Source organism: Hydra vulgaris, chromosome 03 (genome assembly GCF_038396675.1).
Source record: "Hydra vulgaris chromosome 03, alternate assembly HydraT2T_AEP".
Classification (NCBI taxonomy): Eukaryota; Metazoa; Cnidaria; class Hydrozoa; order Anthoathecata; family Hydridae; genus Hydra; species Hydra vulgaris.
Genome location: NC_088922.1, coordinates 36800563 through 36820177, shown reverse-complemented (window position 1 = coordinate 36820177; position 19615 = coordinate 36800563). Strand labels below are relative to the sequence as shown.

Sequence of the window (19615 nt, the reverse complement as noted above, 5' to 3'; positions counted from 1 at the left end):
TATTTGATGGTAGAAAAGATGATACTAAACTTTTTATTTGATGTTGAAGACAGAAAAATCCCAGATTTATTAAAAGAAAAAGTTGTACTGTGTGCAGTGAACCTGGTGGGTGTCTATTTTATTTTGTTACTGAAGAATTAAATTGAAAAAAACCCGTAGAGATAATTATCAATCATTTAATAGAATAGGTTAGAGAAAGATGTTTGCATTTGACATAAGAATTCATAGATTGTAATAGTACTAATATAAATACTGGATGGGCAGGAGGAGTGATACAAAAAAAAACTTAATAGAAAACTTCTAGACTGTATGTGACCTGCACATTGGGAGAAGTAGGGTTAAAAATTCTTCTAAAGTTTCTTGGTGGTCATACTAATTAGTCAGGACTGCTGGGTAAGTTGTTGAATTATACAGCAAACCTTGAAATTAACTCAGAATTTTAAAAAGTGTTTGAAGGGTCTATACTTATCTACCTCTGTCTTGATATTAAATTAAAACAACAATTAATTAATTAAATCAGAGCTTAAATTTAGATCTCTGATTTTGAACTTATTGTAGGCTTCTTTATCAAAGTACATCAAAAATCTTCTTGCTAAAAAAATATTTTCTCCTTTAACATTTTTATTTATTTATTTATTTTAATTGCTACGGTGAGCAGATGCTCACTGAGTGGTAATCCACTTTAGCAGCAAGTTTAAAAGCTACAATTTGAAATTTTAATTCACATAATAAAGTTCATCAAGACTTTTTTTTAAGTTTAACACTGACTTATTAAGTTCGACATCAAATGGCAAATTGTTCCAAATTGAAATAACTTGATTGGAAAAAAAAGTTCCTTCTACTCGAGTGTCGATAGATCTCAGAAGTATATCTATGATAGTGGATACAGCCACAAACACTTCCAGCTGGTCCAGTTGGTCAACGAAAATTCTTTAGGGAAGATACTGTATATAGCTGATAAGAATTATTAAGATATTTTAAAAAGTTAATTAAATCGCTTCTTTCTCTTCTCATAAGTAAGGTTGTTAAATTAAGTCTATTTATAATATTTATAATTATAATATTTATTGATATTTTTATTTAATTTATTACTTTTATTGACATGCATTATTTTGCATTTTTCTATATTTAGTTGCATACTCTAGTCATTGCACCAATTAGAAGTAGAGTTTATCTCATCTTGTAGATCATTACTACTGTTATCACAGATTATGTGGAAAGCTTTGCAATCATTAGCATAGAGCTTGCATTTATTTTTTAATTTATCTGGAAGATCATTGATTAAATTAAAAACAAAATTGGTCCCAGAACAGAGCCTTGTGGTACACCACTTAAAAAACTAAGCCACGTAGAAGCAATGTCTTCAAGAACAAATCTTTACTTTCTATTTGATAAAAAAGACGTAATCCATTTAAGAATGAATCCTTACCGTACATTTCAATTTTTAATATAAGTGAACTCCGTCAAATGCTTTAGAAAAGTCAGTAAAGAGGATATCAATAGGATAATCTTGATCCACTGCTAGAGTTACAATATCTTGGCCTTCAAGTAAATTTGTAAAGCAAGATTTACCTGGTAAAAAAACCATGCTGATTCTTATTTATCAAATTATTGTCTAAAAGATGACAAATGTTTTTTTTTAATATCCTTTCTAAAATTTTGAATATAACTGACGAAAGAGAAACAGGTCTATAGTTAGAAGGATCAAGCTTATCGCAATTTTTAAAAATCGAAACTATGTTTGAGTCTTTCCATCTTTTTGGTACCACTTCTGATTTAAGTGATAGCTTAAAAATATGTTCAATAGGAATACTTAGACTTAAAGAACAGGTACAGAACATTGATAACATTTTGGGCATTACGAATGTGATGTAACTTGGCTCATTTTATCTGATTCATAGAAAAGACAAACTGTATTATGCATAGGGTACTCTGGAATTACTGAAGACTTATTGGTAACTCCACTAGTGCTTTGTAATTTTCTTAGCATCCTTACCAAGAACTTGTGATGTATAGGGATACATTTTTTTGTTGTCACATTTTATTGTTTCATTCATTTTTTTTGTTGTATCTTTGATGATAACGTAAGTTACAATTCTTGTAAGAGTCAGACTCAGATTCAGTGTCACCGACCGTGTAAAAAATAAAACGTTAAAACCGCGGCCCGTGTAAAAAAAAGTTGAAATAAACCGAATGAAAGTGATGAAAATTTCCCGGTCTCAAAAAAAAAAAAAGGTGGCGCATGCGCGCAAAAAAAAGATCAGGTGTCAAAAAAATTTTTTATTTTATAAAAACTGTTACAGTTAAAAAATGTTACAATATTGATTTATTTTTTTCTCTGAAAATAGGATATTTTTCTTTGACAAAGTTTTCAAATGTCATGTTTGGATAATATTGTTTTCCGATGGTGACATAATGATTATAAATGTCGAGTTCTTCAAAAAATGATTTTTGATATTTTTCTGCAGACATCAAGACAAATATCAGTTCTTCACCAGTTAATTGGATTGTGTTTTTGACAGTACAATTGCGATTTCCACACATTGTATTAGTTAGCTAAAAAAAAATTTTTATTTATAAAAATAGTTGTACAAAAAAAAATGTTAATAAAAAAAGTACAATAAAAAATTTCAATTAAAAAAAGTTTATGATTTGTGAATAGAAAAGTTCGCTTTTATATATTCGTTTATAGAAGTTTTTTTCTTATTAATGTTTATTTTTTCTAGCTCGTCTTCCAAGCATTTCTCGAAGGCTAATCCTTTTAATTTCGCATTCATTTTTTTAAATTTTATATTTGGTGGTGGTAGCTCGAATGTGGAATCAGTGAGATCATCTTCCCAGTTTTCATTTGAATTCATTTTTTTTATTTATATCTAAAGAAAAAGAATGTTAGAAAAAAATAGAAATTGTTATAAAAAAGTAAAAAAATAAAGAATAAAAAAAAGACATTAATATACAATAAAAAAAAAAGACACAAATATGCAATAAAATATATATTTCTGTATAAAAAAGTTAATCATTTTTTTTCAAGTAGCACGCTTGACATACGCCACATTGTTTAATACAAAAGTATCTTCGGTTAATTGTATCTGAGTGGTTTAACGAATGTTTATTTATTGTAAAATAGTAGGCATACATGGCTGTAAAAAAACAAAAAAATAGAATTAATAAAAAATTTTAATGATAAAAATAAATACAGAAAAAAAATATACCTTTCATTTGTTTTTTCACTTTTTTGTTTGGCTTTCTTTTGCTGTAACCGTATTTCATTTTTTTTATTAGTTTGTCTATAAATATAAAATGATATCATTATAATGTACAAAATTATTTTCACGAATATAATAATATTGATCTATTGCCCATTGAATGTATTTTCTAATACAATTATAAAAAAAATCAAGTTGTTCATTTTTAATATAACGATTATTATAGTGCGATCTAAACATTTCGTATAAAGGATATATAATTTTTCTTTGTACCCAATAAAATGAATTATGATTTAATAAACAACTAATGTCGTAATCATAAGAAAAGTCACAAATATAAAAAGATTTGTTTTCATCATCATAAATATATAAATTTCCAAGCTGTTCTTTTAATAATTCAAATTCGATTTTAATTCTTCTATATGCCAATTTTCTTTTACACAAATCTTTTAACGTTTTCAAGTCTACATCCATGTTATTTTTTGTTTCGGATGTAAACCAATTCACAATGTGGATAATGTCGTATTCATAAAAGTGCTTACTTCTTTGCATTTTTTTTATTAGTTAACTAAAAAAAAAATTAAAAAAAATTAAAAATAGTGTTTTACAATTTGAAAATGAATAAAACAAGGTTCAATAGTATAAAAATATTGTTGTTGTGACCAATTTATATATTCCATGATTAAACGATATAATTTTCGTATTAAATGTATTTCCAGTTGTTTATTTGGATCAGCAAAATAAGATATTTCTGTGAAAAGTATATGAAATAATTTGTAAAGATATTCTCTTTGAAGATTAAAAAATAATAAACGATTATTAAAAATATTAAAATAGGAATCAAATTCAAAATCAACAATGGAATGAAAGCTGTAAAATAACAAACGAATATTATCTTTATCTTTCCATTTGCTATGTGGTAGTTTGGTTTTATCAAATAAAGAAATAATTTTCTTTTGCAACTCTTGAAATTCTAAATAAATTCGTCGATAAGCCAAAGTTCTTTTGCTCAAATCTTTCAAGCTAAGTTGTGATTGAATTTCACGGGTAAATCTGTTAAAGTGATTCAAACTAAAACTGTCGAAAATAAATTGATAATAAGAAAAATGACGTTCTTCTGGACTAAACCAGATGACTGTTTGTTTTTCAAAGTTTTTAATATAAGAAAGAATGTTGAATTCTAAATAATGACTAGCTTTTCTTGTTTCTTTGTCTATTTCTATAAACTTTTTTTCTCGTGCCATTTGTTGATGAAGTCTTTGTAAAAAGTGACGAAGTGTAATTTCTTCTTTATCAAGTATTCTTCTAATATTTCCCCAGTTGCTTCCCATTATTTTTAATTAGTTGTCTAAAAAAAAAAAAAAAGTTTACAAATGGAGTTAATACAAGTAAAAAAAGTTATACAAGTAAAAAAAGTTAATACAAGTAAAAAAAGTTATACAAGTAAAAAATTTTTTTTCCTAAAAAAAAAAGAGTTAAATGAATTCTTGTGCACATTCAGGTGCTTTAGCTGGTTTTGGATTATATAAATGAAATAGTTCTTGTTGTTTTGCTTCTACAACTGCACTTGGATATGCATATACAGGTGGATTATTAACAACGCATTCTTCGTAACTAGGAAGACGTGGTATTTTATTTTTGTATTTGTTGAAAATATCATTTCGATGAATTGTTTTACATAATACAAGTAGATATTCCAATTTACTTTCTAATGATTCGTAAAGATGACCATGTTCACTTTGAATAGTATGATCTTTAAAGTATTCTATCATATCCAAACCATTTTTTAAAGTTTGTTTGATTCCTAATGGTATTCTGAGTAAGAATTTGATAGATTGCACGTTGTTGGTTGTTAGTTCCAAACTAATTTCTCTGAATATATCAATGGTATTCATTTTTTTTTATTAGTTAATCTAAAAAAAAATAAGGGTTAATAATGTTAGATAAAGTACAAAAAAAAACATTTTAAAAAATAGGATAAATACATTTTTTTACATAAAATATGTTATTGTATACTAATCGTAATAAATAAATTATTGTTAATAATAAATGGTTTTAGTTCTTCGTGTGAAATAAAATTCTTATAACCAACAGCCACATTATATTCAGTGGTAGGTTTATCAAATGAACTGTCGTCTAAAAGTTGAAGATAATTATTGTTGGTAGTAGTACGAGTAAAAAATTGTTCTTTATTTCTCAAGGTGATATTAACATTTTTGGTAAAAGGCCATTGTAAACCATCGTCCAAGTCACCTCTTAACAATTGAAAGTAAATGGCTAGATTGTTGATGACGGTACTTCGTGTATACACTTTTATTCGATAACGGTATCCTTCTGATGTGTAAATGGGTTCTGAATAAAATGTTTCATCTGATAACAGTCTGAGATTCATTTGATCGAGTTTGATCAATTGCGTGTCTTTAAAAACGTGTTGAATTACCTTGACTTCTTTAGGTTGTTGAATGGAATTTTTTAAAGCTAAGAATTCTGTGCTATTTTCTTCTGCAATATGATAAAGTTTTGTTATTTCTTGTTTGAGATGTTCTGTATCTTGTTGATTTGCTAAAACCAACATGTTGTCATAACAGAGACTTTTTAATTCTGCCATTTCTTGGTTCGTTTTTGCTAGAGTTTGTTGAAGTTTGTCGTTTTCTTCTTTTAGATTTTTAATTTCTTTTTCTTGAAGACTCTTCATTTTAATCATGATTTGATTCATAGAAAGATTCAAATAATTTAAATTTTTCTTTTCGTCTTGAACGACTTGGTTCAAATAACGATTTTGTTGCTCTTTATAATATTGAAAGCAGATGACAGAGTGCTCATAATAATCTTGATCATCGATTTTGGTATTACAAAAAAAACATATTTTTTGTATATCTAGAAATTCGTAATCACATTCGTGGTTTAACAAATCTTGTACCTTTTTTTTACAGGTGAAACATTCGTGGGAGTATTGTTCTGTAGAACAATCTGCTTGATGCTGTAAAAGTTCTTTTGCACTAAATTCTTTGTCGCAAAAACAGCAAGGATATATGTTGGCTGACATTTTTTTTATTAGTTGCTGAAAAAAAAACATTTATTTATATAAAAAAATATAAAAAAATATACATGTCTTTTTTAACATAAAAGAATTAATAAATAAACAAAATTGCTCAATAAAACATATAAAAGAATAAAAATATAAATAAGGTTCTTTTCAATAAATTCTTCTTCTTCTTCAAATATATTGTTAAAAGTTATATTTTCTATTTCTTTTTCTTCTTCGTTTAAATAATCACCAAACCCAGGAAACATATCTTCATAATCATCATTATTATTCATTTTTTTAGTTGTCTAAAAAAAAAGAAAAAAAATTACAAAATAAAGTGATCTCATTTTATTACAACAGTTCGTCTTATGATGCAATACGATGAAAAAAAATTACAAAATAAAGTGATCTCATTTTATTACAACAGTTCGTCTTATGCTGCAATACGATAAAAAGTTTATGATAAAAAGCAATTTCAAACCATGGTGTTCTTGTTGTCGAGTTTATTATTTAAAAAGTGATGCTTGTTATTTTATTTGACTAAAAAAAAGATATATTTATAAATAAAAAATTATAAATAAAGCTCTGGTAAGTTGTCCATTTTATTCATAACGTCTATAACGTATTGTTCCCAATCCATTTCATCTAAGATTTCATGCATTTCTTTTTCTATTTCTTCCACTTCTTTTTCCATTTCTTCTTCCAACATTTGTAATTTAAGTTCTTCAATATCATCTGATTCTTCTTCTTCCATTTCTTGTACTAATTGAACTAAATATTTTTCATAATCTTCCTCTGTTAATTCTTCCATTTCCATAAGTTCTTCCAAATCTTGTTCTTCTTCTTTTGTCAATAACAACTCGTGATAGCAAAGACTCTCTTTGTTAATATAATCTACATAACTAAAAAGAAAAAAAAGAAAAAAATATAAAAAAATTATAAAAAAAAAACAAAGAAAAAACAAATGACAAAACTTACCATCCACATTTTTTGACGTATTGTTTCATTTTTTTTAAATATATTAGTTTGCTAAAAAAAATAAAAAAATTACAAAAAAATTATAAAAAAATTATTGTAATATATAGTTTTCAATTATTTTCATAGTTTCTTCTATATTTTTTAATAGTTCTAAATTATTTTGTTTTGTTGTCATGTCAACTGACCATGTCCATAACGCATCATATAAAGCACGAGCTGCTTCGAATTCGGTTCCTTTTCTTTGATAAATTAAATTTAAAAGTCTCATCATTCTTTCGTTAGTATCACGATAATCAGTTTGTATGCATACGATATCACGGTTTTTGTAGTCCAGATATTCGGCTAACGTTTGCCAATGTGTTTGTAAATGTTGTGCTATTTTTAGTTTTAATCGTGTAAAATTCATTATTTTATGCTAAAAAATATAAAAACATTAAATATTAAATAAAACTAATTTACATTGTAATAAATTAAATAAAAGTTCTTGCTTGTCGGTTTCAATTTCCCATCTTGTTATTACATAATATAAATGATTTAAAGCTCTTTTTTTATCTTTGTGTTGCGTTAAATAAAGAATTAAAATTTTTTTAATTTTGTCAAAGTTTTTTATATAATTCACGTCAATTTTTTTAATAATGTGTCTTTTAAAGTGTAGATCAATCGCTAATTGTTTCCAATGGTGATTTAATTGTTTTGAAATTGTATTTATTATTTGTTTGTACATTTTTTTTCTATTGTATTAAAAAATGATGTAAAATTCTATTGTATTAAAAAATATTGTAATAAAAAATGTAAAAATTCAAATAAGCAAAAAAAATATAAAGAAAAAATTAATACTTTTTTAATTTTAAATTTAACAAAAACGACAAATATTAAAATAGTAATAACAAAAAAAATAGTAATGTATATATATATATAATAGTAATAACAAAATAGTAATAACAACTAAAAAAAAATTTTTTTCTATAAAAAAATATATACAAAAGCTCATAAAATTTCGCTTTCTGTATTTTCAGGATCTGGACTCTCTAAAAAAAAACAGACAAAGGGGATATTAAAAAATATTTATACTTTTTAATAAAATAAAAAAAAGGTTCAAGTTTAACTTACGAGGAGAGTAGTCCCAGTGAGAAGGACCTACTTCCCTATTGGGTTCTGGTGGTGTTTGTGGTGGCGAACGTGGTGATAGTGGTGATAGTGGCGATAGTAGTGATGGTGATGGTGGTGAACGTGGATAGGGATTATCTAAAAAAAGAAAATATTTTTTTAAAAAATGAATTTTTTTAATAAGAAAAAATAGTAAAGTTAAAAAAAACTTACGACGAGTGCGAGAAAATCTTGTTTCATCTACAAAATTTTGTCTGACAAAGTTTTTAAAGTCTCTAAGTTTTTGCATTTCTTTTTCTAGAAAAAAAATAGTATTTTAAAAAATAATAATTTTTCTTATAAAAATGAAAAAAAACCATAAAAAACAATTACCTCTTTTTGCGTCGTATGGAAATACTAGACTGATGGGTTTTTTTTTTTCATTTTGAATAATGAAAAATTGATCGTTGATAGTATCGCTAAACACTTCATATTTTATATTGTTTATTGTTATATATCTCATTATTAAAACTAAAAAAAATAGGTTTATTTAGAAATAAATACTCTTTATTTTATTGTAATAATTATAAATAGTTATAAATATCATTTTTTTTATAAAATGCCTAAAATAAGGTATACTCCTAGATCATTAAACACTGTCAATATGGCACGTACAAAAACAACAGTTCCTAGAACAAAAAAAGCAGTTCAAACACAAACAAGTAGAAAACAAAGTTCAACATCGACACAGACTGAAAATCAGTATTTACCGAGCAATTGTAAAAGAATATTATCGTGTTTACGAAGAACAAATAACAGATATAAAGATAATAAAACAAATCGTAAACTTGGAAGAGTTGGCAAAAGAATAAAACGTTGGGTTCATACTGCTGAATCCTATGTCGATATTAAACATCAATTAAAAGAAGCAAATATACGACGAAAAAATAGACAAAAATAATATATTTACAAATTGTAAACATTTCTTTTTATTAAATAATTTAGTTTTCTTATAGCATTGCGTCGTTTATATGACTTGCTTTTTTTCTAAAAAAATATATAAAAAAATCTTATGTGTAAAGAAAAGAAATAATGAAAAAGTGTAAAAAATATTAAAAAACAAACTTTTATTTTGTTGACCGGTGCTTCTGCAAATTCTAATGGAGCTTCGTCTATTTCTTTTTCAGAGGAGGTTTCTTTTTCTTTTGGAGGTTCAACAGTTTGATTTTTTACGACAAAGTCTATTTTGTCTGGGTCGTTTATAAAAATATTAAAATCCAATATTGCGTCTTCATCTTCTATTATTATAACCGAATCGTCATCGCTTATGATTTCTGGTTCTTCTTCTAAAGATAGTTCGTTTTCTTTAAAATTTATTTCTTTTCCGACGACTTCATCGTTAAAAAAATATTTTGTTTTTTTAATCGAACGTTTTGTTAATGTTTTTGTCATTTTTGATTTTGTTAACAAAAAAAACACGCTTTTTATGTATAAAATTTAATCTCTACAGATTAACGCGAAATAAAAGCTAAAGTGATGCAACTTTATTCAATGAAAAGAAAATGCTGTGTCATGTTAGTTAAATTTAGAAAGTTATAATAACGCTTTTATGAACAAGATTAAAAAGATTAAAATACGGAGTAAACAACTTTTTAAAAACACTGCGAAGAAAAAAACTCTGTGATAAGTGTTAAAACAACATGTTAAATAAATTCAAAACTTTATGAACCAATACGTCGACGTAGCATAGTGCATTCGCTCGCCGCACTATGTTTCAAACGCCATGCCATTAGACCGTCGTGGGTTCGATTCTCGTTGAGGGTAGTAGAAAGTATAGAAAGTTTAATGTAAAAACACTAACTCGAAAGAATTAGTGAGTGCGTCTAGAAAGTATAGAAAGTTCAATGTGAAAACACTAACTCGAAAGAATTAGTGAGTGCGTCTAGAAAGTATAGAAAGTTCAATGTGAAAACACTAACTCGAAAGAATTAGTGAGTGCGTCTAGAAAGTATAGAAAGTTCAATGTGAAAACACTAACTCGAAAGAATTAGTGAGTGCGTCTAGAAAGTATAGAAAGTTCAATGTGAAAACACTAACTCGAAAGAATTAGTGAGTGTGTCGAGTGAAAACACTAACTCGAAAGAATTAGTGATGTGAGAACGAGTGTGTGAGTAAGCAGGCTAAGGACTAAGTCAGGACTAAGTAAGTTAAGTAAGGACTAAGTAAGGTTAAGTAAGTAAGTAAGAAAAAATACGGCCGTATAAAAAAAAAATAAAGACTGTAAGAAAAAAACACAAGTAAGTAGGCCTACTAAGATAAAGTAAAGACAGAATAAGTAAGGTTGTGTCAGGGTGACACTATGTTTTTTATATTGTAAAAAAAAAAAAAAGATATAAAAAAATACAAGTCGAAAAAAAGTTAAAGTCAAAAAAAAGTTAAAGTCAAAAAAGTTAAAGTTAAAAAAAAAGACAAAAATGGCTGCAGATGATATTGATTTTTCCCGTATGATTGTAAGACGGAATTTATTTTCAACACCTTCTTATAAAAGCAATTTGAGACCTAAATATACATCTAAATTACCCAAATATACAGTAGATGGAAAATGGCCTTTTCATAGGGATGCTTTTTTTGAATTTTTTGATAGGACCTCTTTTGATGAAAACGAGTTAACTGATCCCAATAATACAGAACTAAGAACTCTAAGACGTAGAAGAGTTAAGAAAAATTTAAAAAAAATAAAGCGTCAATATTGTAGAAAAGCACTGATGTGTTATCGAAAAACAAAAAGCAAGTATATAAATAATAAACAAAATCGCGAAATGAATCGAGTAGGAAAACCGATATATCGTTTTGTTTTAACAAAAGTAGATCGCGATAAACACAGAAATATTTATTAAAAAATGAGACATAGAAGACATAGAGGGCATAGAAATGCTAAAAGATATATTTTTGTTCATCGAAAATCGAAACCTAATCCTAGACCTTATCATTCTTTAATTGGTAAAGGACGAAAACGTAGTTATAGAAAGCGTGGTAAAGGTTTTCTTGGCAACCTATTAGGAGGTATTCCTTTAATTGGTGATTTGTTTAAAACTATAGTTTAATCGGATTAAAAAACATGTATAAAATAGCTCAATTCTGTAAAAACGTTCATTTACAAAAGAAAATGAATTCAATAGTGTGTAAACACGCCAAAAGAAAAAGTCACATTAAAAAATATTGTGACAAATGTTTTGTGCAAAAATTTCGAGATTATGTTGAAGAAAATATTAAAGAGTGTCTTTGGTTATTGAAAGATAATGAAAAACAGAGTCAAAAGCTCAAAAATTTACGTACAGACACAAGTGCTTATGGCGATTATATTCTTACGTACGAATATGAAAACGGTGTTGTTGAAATTATCAGCGGAGATAAAGAAAATGGACACACAAAAACATCTACTTTTTTTGGTGGATTTATATTAGATTTTGATATTATAAATAAAATATATAGCATATCACATGTATATGACGGTGTTTTTTATATTGGTAATAAAATACCAAAAATATATTGATAAAAAAAATATTTGATAGTGTATTTTCTGTTTTTTTTTAAAAAAAGTACTATAAATTTGTTTGTTTTGAAATAAAAAAAATTCATTTGAAGAAAAAATATTCATTTGAAAATAAACAAAAAAAAAAAATGGAGTTTAAAACTTGTTTAAACGAATTTTATAACACAGTTATGAATGTAGAAGCTTCCAAGTTTGAAGCTAGCGATATTTTAAAACATGTTAAAGGCGATTTTAAATTAGTATTTCGTTTGGATGCAAGTAAACAAATCAAAGTAACTCGTGATAATAATAAAGCCCATATTGAATTTTTTTATGGTGAAATCAACCACATTTGTTCCACATTTGAAATGAATTATGAAGACTTTGTTGATGTTATTAAAGAGACATTTAATGTTTGGCAACTCGAAGAAGCAGACATAAAAGAATGAATGATTATTTAGAGAGCTTTGCAAAATTAACTCGAAGAAGCAGACATAAAAAAATGAATGATTATTTAGAGAGGTTTGCAAAATTAACGTTTGCAAAATTACAAGATTTTTATATTTCACTGTTTAAAACAAATAGTAAAGCAAAGGGTGATTTTTCATTGACGCATCATTACCAACGGGGAATAATTATTAAAGTAACACGTTTCAACGATGAATTTATTATTGAGTTTATATATGAAGAAGTTCCTTTTGAAACTTTTAAACTTCCTTTGAAACATTTTTTAGTTTATGTTGAGCATTGTCAACAAAAATGGCTTTTAAGCGAAAAAGATATTTGAGATCAAAAAGACGTAAAAGTCATAGAAAGAGAATACGCAGAAGAGGAAGAGGATTAGCCGATTTTATCACGCCTAAAAATGTAACTAACGCATTGCAAGTGGGTTCGCTGTTATACAGTATAAAAAAAGCGTGGAAAGGCAAAAAAACAAAAACGCCTCCTGTTCCTGTTGTTACAAAACCTGCCAACCCTTATATGCCTCCGGATAAAGTGTTTGAAGTATATTAAAAAAAAAGTTGTAAAATATTATATTAATTCATTAAATGAATAAATATGTACATATAACAAATTGTTTCTTTTTTCTTGTTCTCGTTTCTTTTTATATCGTTTTATTAGAATAGTTTTTTTTCCTTTGCAAGTTAAACAATTTATTTTATAAAGATGTATTTTTGCAGATCTTTTGGTAACAGTATTAAAAATCCATACTTCTTGATTTACAACGTGGATAGTGCAGTTTTTTAACAAATGTTGATTTTTTTTTTCTTTTAAAACAACGAAAAACAGTTCACCATATCCGTTGCACGTGGTGCATTTTTCTTCTACGATTTCTTCTAATAGCGTGTGTGCTGTTCTCTTCATTCTGTTTATATTAAATTCAGAGCAATCTGCCTTTTTATTTCTTTTTTAGTCATGACATCATCAATAGGTACATCTAAAAATTGATTGGCAGTCTTTAATCGCGTATAATTGTTTGCGTAAATTCTATCCATTTCATTTTGCATCATGTAATAAATGTTTTCCTCGTTCATCACAGCTGGAATGGCTTGAATATCCAATAGGGATAACTTACCCCACGTACCTTCATAATTTGTTCTTAAGAATCCTGCATCTTTTAAAAATCTTTTAGCAGCATTTTGAGCTAATAATTGTTTTTCGTAAATATCATAATGTAAAGGAATTTGTTTTGTTTTCATAGACAAAAGATCACGTTCCAGATTTTCCTGTTTTTTCATATAAAAATGCAACTGCATGTCTTTTTCAAACAGTTGTTTAGCAGTGTTATCAAGGTGTGGAAAGAGTTCGTGTTTAATAAACTGAAAAAATGAATAAAGATTTATTTGAACTAGTGAAGAGGCATGAAGCGTTGTTACTTCAAAAAAATAATGGTTTAACAGTCTGCACAACGAAGGTAAATATATTTGATCTGTATATAATACATTTTCGCTGCGAAAGACTAGAGCTACAAAATAAGCGGCAAATGCACCACATAAACTACTATCATTCCATTGAAAAGGAAATTTATTGTATGAAAAAAATACATTTTGATTACCAGTAATTTCGCTATATTTTAAAATAAATTTGGTAAACCAATAAAATTCACGATTTTCTGCTGTCCATTCTGTAGGAAAATGATTGGATTGTCGTATATAAGAATTAATTTCAATTTCGTTGTAGTTAATGTTAATCGTGTTGATTTGTATATTGCTATTCACTTCTTCTACTGCTTCAAACAAATATTTATTAAATCTTAAATGAATTGGAATTTGTTGCAATACACTTTCTTCACCTAAACTATCAAAACAAAAAAAATGACCCTTGTCTATTTTCATCAACACTCTCCAATGTTGACCTGCGTCTTTTGTAGTTTCATTGTTGTAAATGATAAAGGAACCATTTTTTTTCATTTGTTGAATAATATGAATGTGTGTTTTTGTTTGACTTAGTTCGTCAAAAGCATATATTCCTATAAAATAATTTTTAAATTCTGAATTTTTAAAAAAACGAGACAAAGAATCATCAGTAGCCATTTTTTTTTTATTCTTCTTTTTCTAAATTAAAAAAACTCGCAATAAATAGTGTTACAACAGCGTGTAATATATTAACAAATAAAGTTTTTTTATCGGCGGTTCCTTCCTTTATAATTCCTTCAATGTTTCTTTTAACAGACTTCTTTTTTAAAGCATCATCTAGTTTTTTTATCAAAGAAGTAATGGTAGGTATTACTTTTGAAGTAAACGTATCCACAAAACCGTCAGTTTGATCGCCTTCTGTTAGAATCATAGGTGGTTTGATTTTTCTTTCTAGCAGCAAAAGAGTAAGCTTGGTTTTATAGAGTTCTATTACATAAGGTTCGCCATAGGTTTCTTTCAAATCATCAAAGTAGTTGAGATGAACAGAACAAAGTTGAGGATTTTCGAGTAAATTATTAAATTCGCTGTTTTTAAAACATTTTTCAATACTGTAAGAATTTAATGTTATCCTTTTAGATTTGAGTACATTTTGTAAAAATTCAAACGAATTTTTATCTGTAAAATGTTCTTCTTCTACGTAATCCGAAGAAGGTGAAGAATTTCCAGACTTGTGTTCGTAATATTTATATCTTTTAGATACTTCATCGAGCGCGCACACTGCGCAATTGTTGTGAATTTTTTTAATGATGCTATCAACGCGATTCATTTTTTTTAATTAAAAATGTAAAAAAAAAATATTTTTAAAAAAATTTGTTTTTTTATACTTTTTTATTCGTTTTATTAAAAGAATACGCTTCTTTTTTTAATAAAAAAGCATTTTTTTTTCTAGTTGTGGTTGTTAGATTTGGAATTTATAACCAACACTGAACGACATCAGTGGGGAAAAAATTGTGTTAGAGAATTGTGTTTACGATCCATCGGTGATAAAACATATTTTCACACGCAAGTCATTCCGTGTGTTAATTATCACAAATTAGATGAAAAATATAAAAAAGTATTTTTTTACTGTCAAAACAACATACATGGGTTAGAGTACTATCCTAGTTTTAAATACACAAGTGAAATCATATTTTGCGCATCTGTGATCGATTATTTAAAAGAAAAATTTTCAAAATATGAACGAAACTTTGTATTTTATAAAGGTGGTTGCATGGAAAAAGATGTGTTAAATGCGATAAATGAGCTTAAAATACTCTCGTTTGATTTAAATCAGTGGTTCTTTCCAAAAATCTCTCTTTTGCCTATGTATGTCAATAACGAAGATAAATGCTTGGAACATTTTTCAAATGTCAAAGATAAAACAAATGCTTGTCATCACTGCCCTCGATATGAAACATTGATGTTTTCATTGTATTTGGAAGATTATGTAAACGGATTTACAATAAATGGCAACGTTTATGACGATGAATATTTTAATTTTATTAAATTTATAAAAGACAACATTCAATGTATTTACATATTAAAAAAAGACACTTGTGAATGTTTTGAAAATATATTTAAAATAAATAATCTTGTATATCAACTTTTTGATATGGAAAAAAATAAAAAATAAAAAAAAATTGTCTTGTTTATAATCCTTCTTCCGCAGTCACATAATATTTGGTGTAATGATTGTTTGTGTGAATAGGTTGTTTCGATACTATTTTGTCGTTTTCATAATTATAAACTTCGTCCTCTTTTCTGTATAAAATCTTTGAAATGTTAAAGTTTCTCTTAAAGAAAAAAAACCATTGAGCTGTGGGAAACATTTCTATTAAACTTTTTTCGTGAAAATTGCAACGTTCAAAGGCTTTGTAAATGTACACTTTATCTCCTTCTTGATGTACTTTTTTTTGTATAAAATATTCATAAATAGGAACGGGTGTGTATAAGGTATAATAACCATTATGAAAAACTTTATCGTCAAACGAAAAACAAGGGAGTGGGTCCATGCAAGCTGGAACAACATAATTTAACAGTTTACAATTTTTCTTCAACTGATCATATTCCCATTTGTTAGATAGATAAGGAAACAAAAAATAATACTTTAAAGTGGGTTTAAGTTTGCTTTTCCACGAAGTTTGTTTTTCCATGTTTTTTGATTTGTAATAAAGTTTATATACTTTAAGAAAGTCTTCTAGTTGTTTTTTTAATTCTTCGTGTTGTTTTTCTACACTTGTTTTGATAACATTTAAAAAATCATCGTTTATCAGACGACATACTTCGAGCATGTTTGTTCTCCATGATGGTGCTTGTTCTACAAAATTCATATAACGTCGTGATGGTTTTTCAAACAAATCAAGTCTATTTTCATAGTCTTTAGCTATAAAAATATAATATAAATCCTTAAATTTTTCTTCTTCCAAGTTTAATTCCAAGTTAAAATTTTTTAAATACTTAAAGATAATGTCTTGCCATTCTTCATACGTGTTATTTAAATGGTGAAATTCAAACAACATAGGATGTAATTCATTATCTGGATAAAAAAGTTGAACAGCTTTGATAAGACTTTCGTCGAGTTGTTTGCTAGTCATTTTCTCTTTCACAAATGAACTAGTGTTTTGTTTTTTTCACCCTTTATATAGGAAAAGAGAGAGATTAAAAAAACAAGTTTTTTGATATTAAACAGGTTTTTTAATTCAAAAAAATTACAAAAATTTTTATTTTAAAAAAAAATTATTCTTCTTCTTCTGGTACTTCTGGTACTTCTGGTACTTCTGGTTCGACTTTGGTTTTTTTTGTTTCAATTTCAGCAAGCTCGAGAGAAGCTCTTTTTAAATTTTGATTTAAATTTCGTGAAACGCCATTTTTAATTAACGAATTATGAAAAGAGGGTTCTATAGCCAACTGTCTTGCATATTCTGTAGTATAAATTTCGTCTTCTTCTTTGGCTAATCGTATACTAAAATTGCTAAAATCGATCGTTTTTAATATGCGAGTTTTAGGGTAAGCTACTTGCCTATAGGCTTTGTTTTGAGCTTCTTCCATAGCCATCATCAAACTTTCCAATACTTTTTTGGTCATTTTGTTATGATTGAATTTAAACACCGCATTATAAGTGAGTTCGCCTTTGTTCATTTTAAATGTGTTGTCGTCTTTAGTCAATTTCAATTCGCATCTCAACAAATAATTTGTTTTGTTGAGTTCGCACATTTCTCTATATCGCCATGGTAACAAGATTTCACAACCCTCATTTTTTTGTTTGTAAATCAATTCTTTTTTATTAAAGTTAAATTGGGCCAACGGTTTAAGAGGAACAGTAGAATATTGTTTTTCTTTCACATTTTTTTCTTCTTTAAATTCAATGAGCCACAAAGTTGCAGCTGCTAGATCTGCAAATTTAACATAGTTGTTATCATTGCAGTAAACAATTTCAAACTCTGTCATTTTTTGATGTTTGTTGTGTTGTGAATGAACTTTGAAATGGAAATGAACTCTTTTTATACTATTTCAGTTGAAAAGAGAGATTAAAAAAAAACAAGTACTAAACAAGTTTTTTAGAAAAATGTTAATCCCTTAATCAAGAGTCTAAAGTTCAATGTGTGGTACGATGAACTTTAAACTTTGTACTTTACACTTTTAATTCTGTTTTTAATGATAGAGATAATGTTGTTATGACTACTATTTTATATAAAAAGAGTGGAAAAACAACTTGAGGTTATCATCTTTTTGGACAAGACAGCGAGATAGATAAAATGGAAAATAAAGAGTTTAAATCACTTGAAATTACAGATATTCATGAATGGTCTTTTTATGAAACAAAAGAAAGTGCTTGTTTTGATTTGAGAAGCTCAAAGGATGTTATACTTCAACCCCATCAACGTGTTTTAGTAAATACTGGAGTGTATATAGATAAAATGGATTCAAATTTAGTAGGACAAATATATTCAAAATCAGGTATTGCTTTTAAACATGGTGTGGTAGTGTTCAATGCTCCAGGCATAATAGATGCCGATTATAAAGACGAAATTAAAGTCTTATTGATGAATCATTCTGAAGAAAATGTTGTGTTTAAACGTGGAGATGCCATCGCTCAAATGGGATTTGTAAAAATGTTTAAAGCTGAAAAAAATGTAATAGAATTTGATGGGTGTTTTTGTGGACAAGTAAAAATGTCAATGATTAAAGATGTAGAAAGAAAGGGTGGTTTTGGTTCCACTGGAAAATAATTTTTTTTTGTAAAATATTTTTTTGTAAAATTTTTTTATTTTTTAGATTAGTAAAAATTATGTCATTTCTTCTTTTTTTATTTTTTTATTTTTTTAGAAAAACTAATAAAAAATGGATTGTTGGCCTACACGCTTTACTTGGGATAGTATTTTTCAACATGATGAAAAACAATATGGGCGTTTATCAAGAATATTCGCTTATGTTAACATGTATCAAACAGACTCATTTAGTAATGTGCTCAAAGATGTTAATGATATGAAGAGTTTTTTTATGCAAGCAATTCAAGTTATGAGTTTAAATAAACTAGATTGTTATTTGGATATTTTTTCTAAAATTAAGCTTGATTGTGGTAGTAGAGAAAAATTATTTATGGATTCTATAAAAATGGAAAAGAATAGTAGTGTTTATAATTATATATTGAGTTTACAAACTATTGCAAAAATTTTTTCAGAATTGTTAACTTTTAGTTATAAACATATTGAATGTAATAACGATTTAAATTATGAATTTAAACATTTATCTGTATAATTTTTTTTATTTTTTTTAGATTTAGATTAATTAAAAAATGAATAATGAAAAATGGTCTGAAGATCGCATCAAATGGATTACCAAATGTTACAAACTACATCATTCTGAACGGAAATTGTGGGAGTTTTTGGAAGAATTATCACCTGTTTTTTATTTTCATTTTGTTATTGTTAAAGAATTTTTAACTAATGACGAACATCAAGATGGTATAGTGGGACAACTTGATAAAATAACAGAAATTATAGATAAAAATAACGAGCTCATCAAAAAATATCTCAATATACGTCAATTTTTAATAGAGATGTTCAATTTCATGATTGTCACTTGCAATGCTGCAATTGAAGAAGACGAATTTATTGTAAAAAAAGAAAAGGAAGAATTTGCAAGAAGAGATGAAGCCTTGTTCTCTTATATGAAAGTAAACGTGGACATGAAAAATTTTCATTACATTTCAAAGCACGAAGAAAGATTAATATTAAAAAAACAATTAAAAATTGTTTTACGCTTCTTCTTATAAATATTTATATCGAGTAACTTGATTTTTTTTTATACTTTTAATAACTTTTGTATTTTTTTAGGTAAACTAATAAAAAATATGGATTTCTTTCGAGATTATAAATGTGGAAAATAC

The 19615-nt window shown here is 26.7% G+C and overlaps 2 protein-coding genes across 6 annotated transcripts in view; one reads left to right on the top strand and one right to left on the bottom strand.

Annotated features, from left to right (window-relative positions):
• The window catches only part of LOC100215626 (transient receptor potential cation channel subfamily A member 1 homolog), a 115418-nt gene that overhangs the window by 38617 nt on the left and 57186 nt on the right, over positions 1-19615 (top strand). The window lies entirely within an intron of this gene.
• LOC136078124 (proline-, glutamic acid- and leucine-rich protein 1-like) lies at positions 2320-10651 on the bottom strand. 5 transcript variants are annotated; one of them, XM_065793093.1, is made up of 5 exons: positions 8692-10651; positions 8323-8616; positions 7213-8240; positions 3213-7136; positions 2320-3140 (listed from the first exon to the last, which is right to left on the bottom strand). In XM_065793093.1, exons 1-3 carry the CDS (start codon positions 8819-8821, stop codon positions 8200-8202), a joined length of 465 nt encoding a protein of 154 aa, XP_065649165.1. In that variant the 5' UTR covers positions 8822-10651; the 3' UTR covers positions 2320-3140; positions 3213-7136; positions 7213-8199. The 5 variants fall into 5 exon arrangements, with proteins under 5 accessions (XP_065649165.1, XP_065649166.1, XP_065649167.1 ...); XM_065793094.1 differs by having other exon boundaries at positions 7213-8457; positions 8533-8616; positions 8692-10629; XM_065793095.1 differs by lacking the exons at positions 8323-8616; positions 8692-10651 and having other exon boundaries at positions 7213-8011.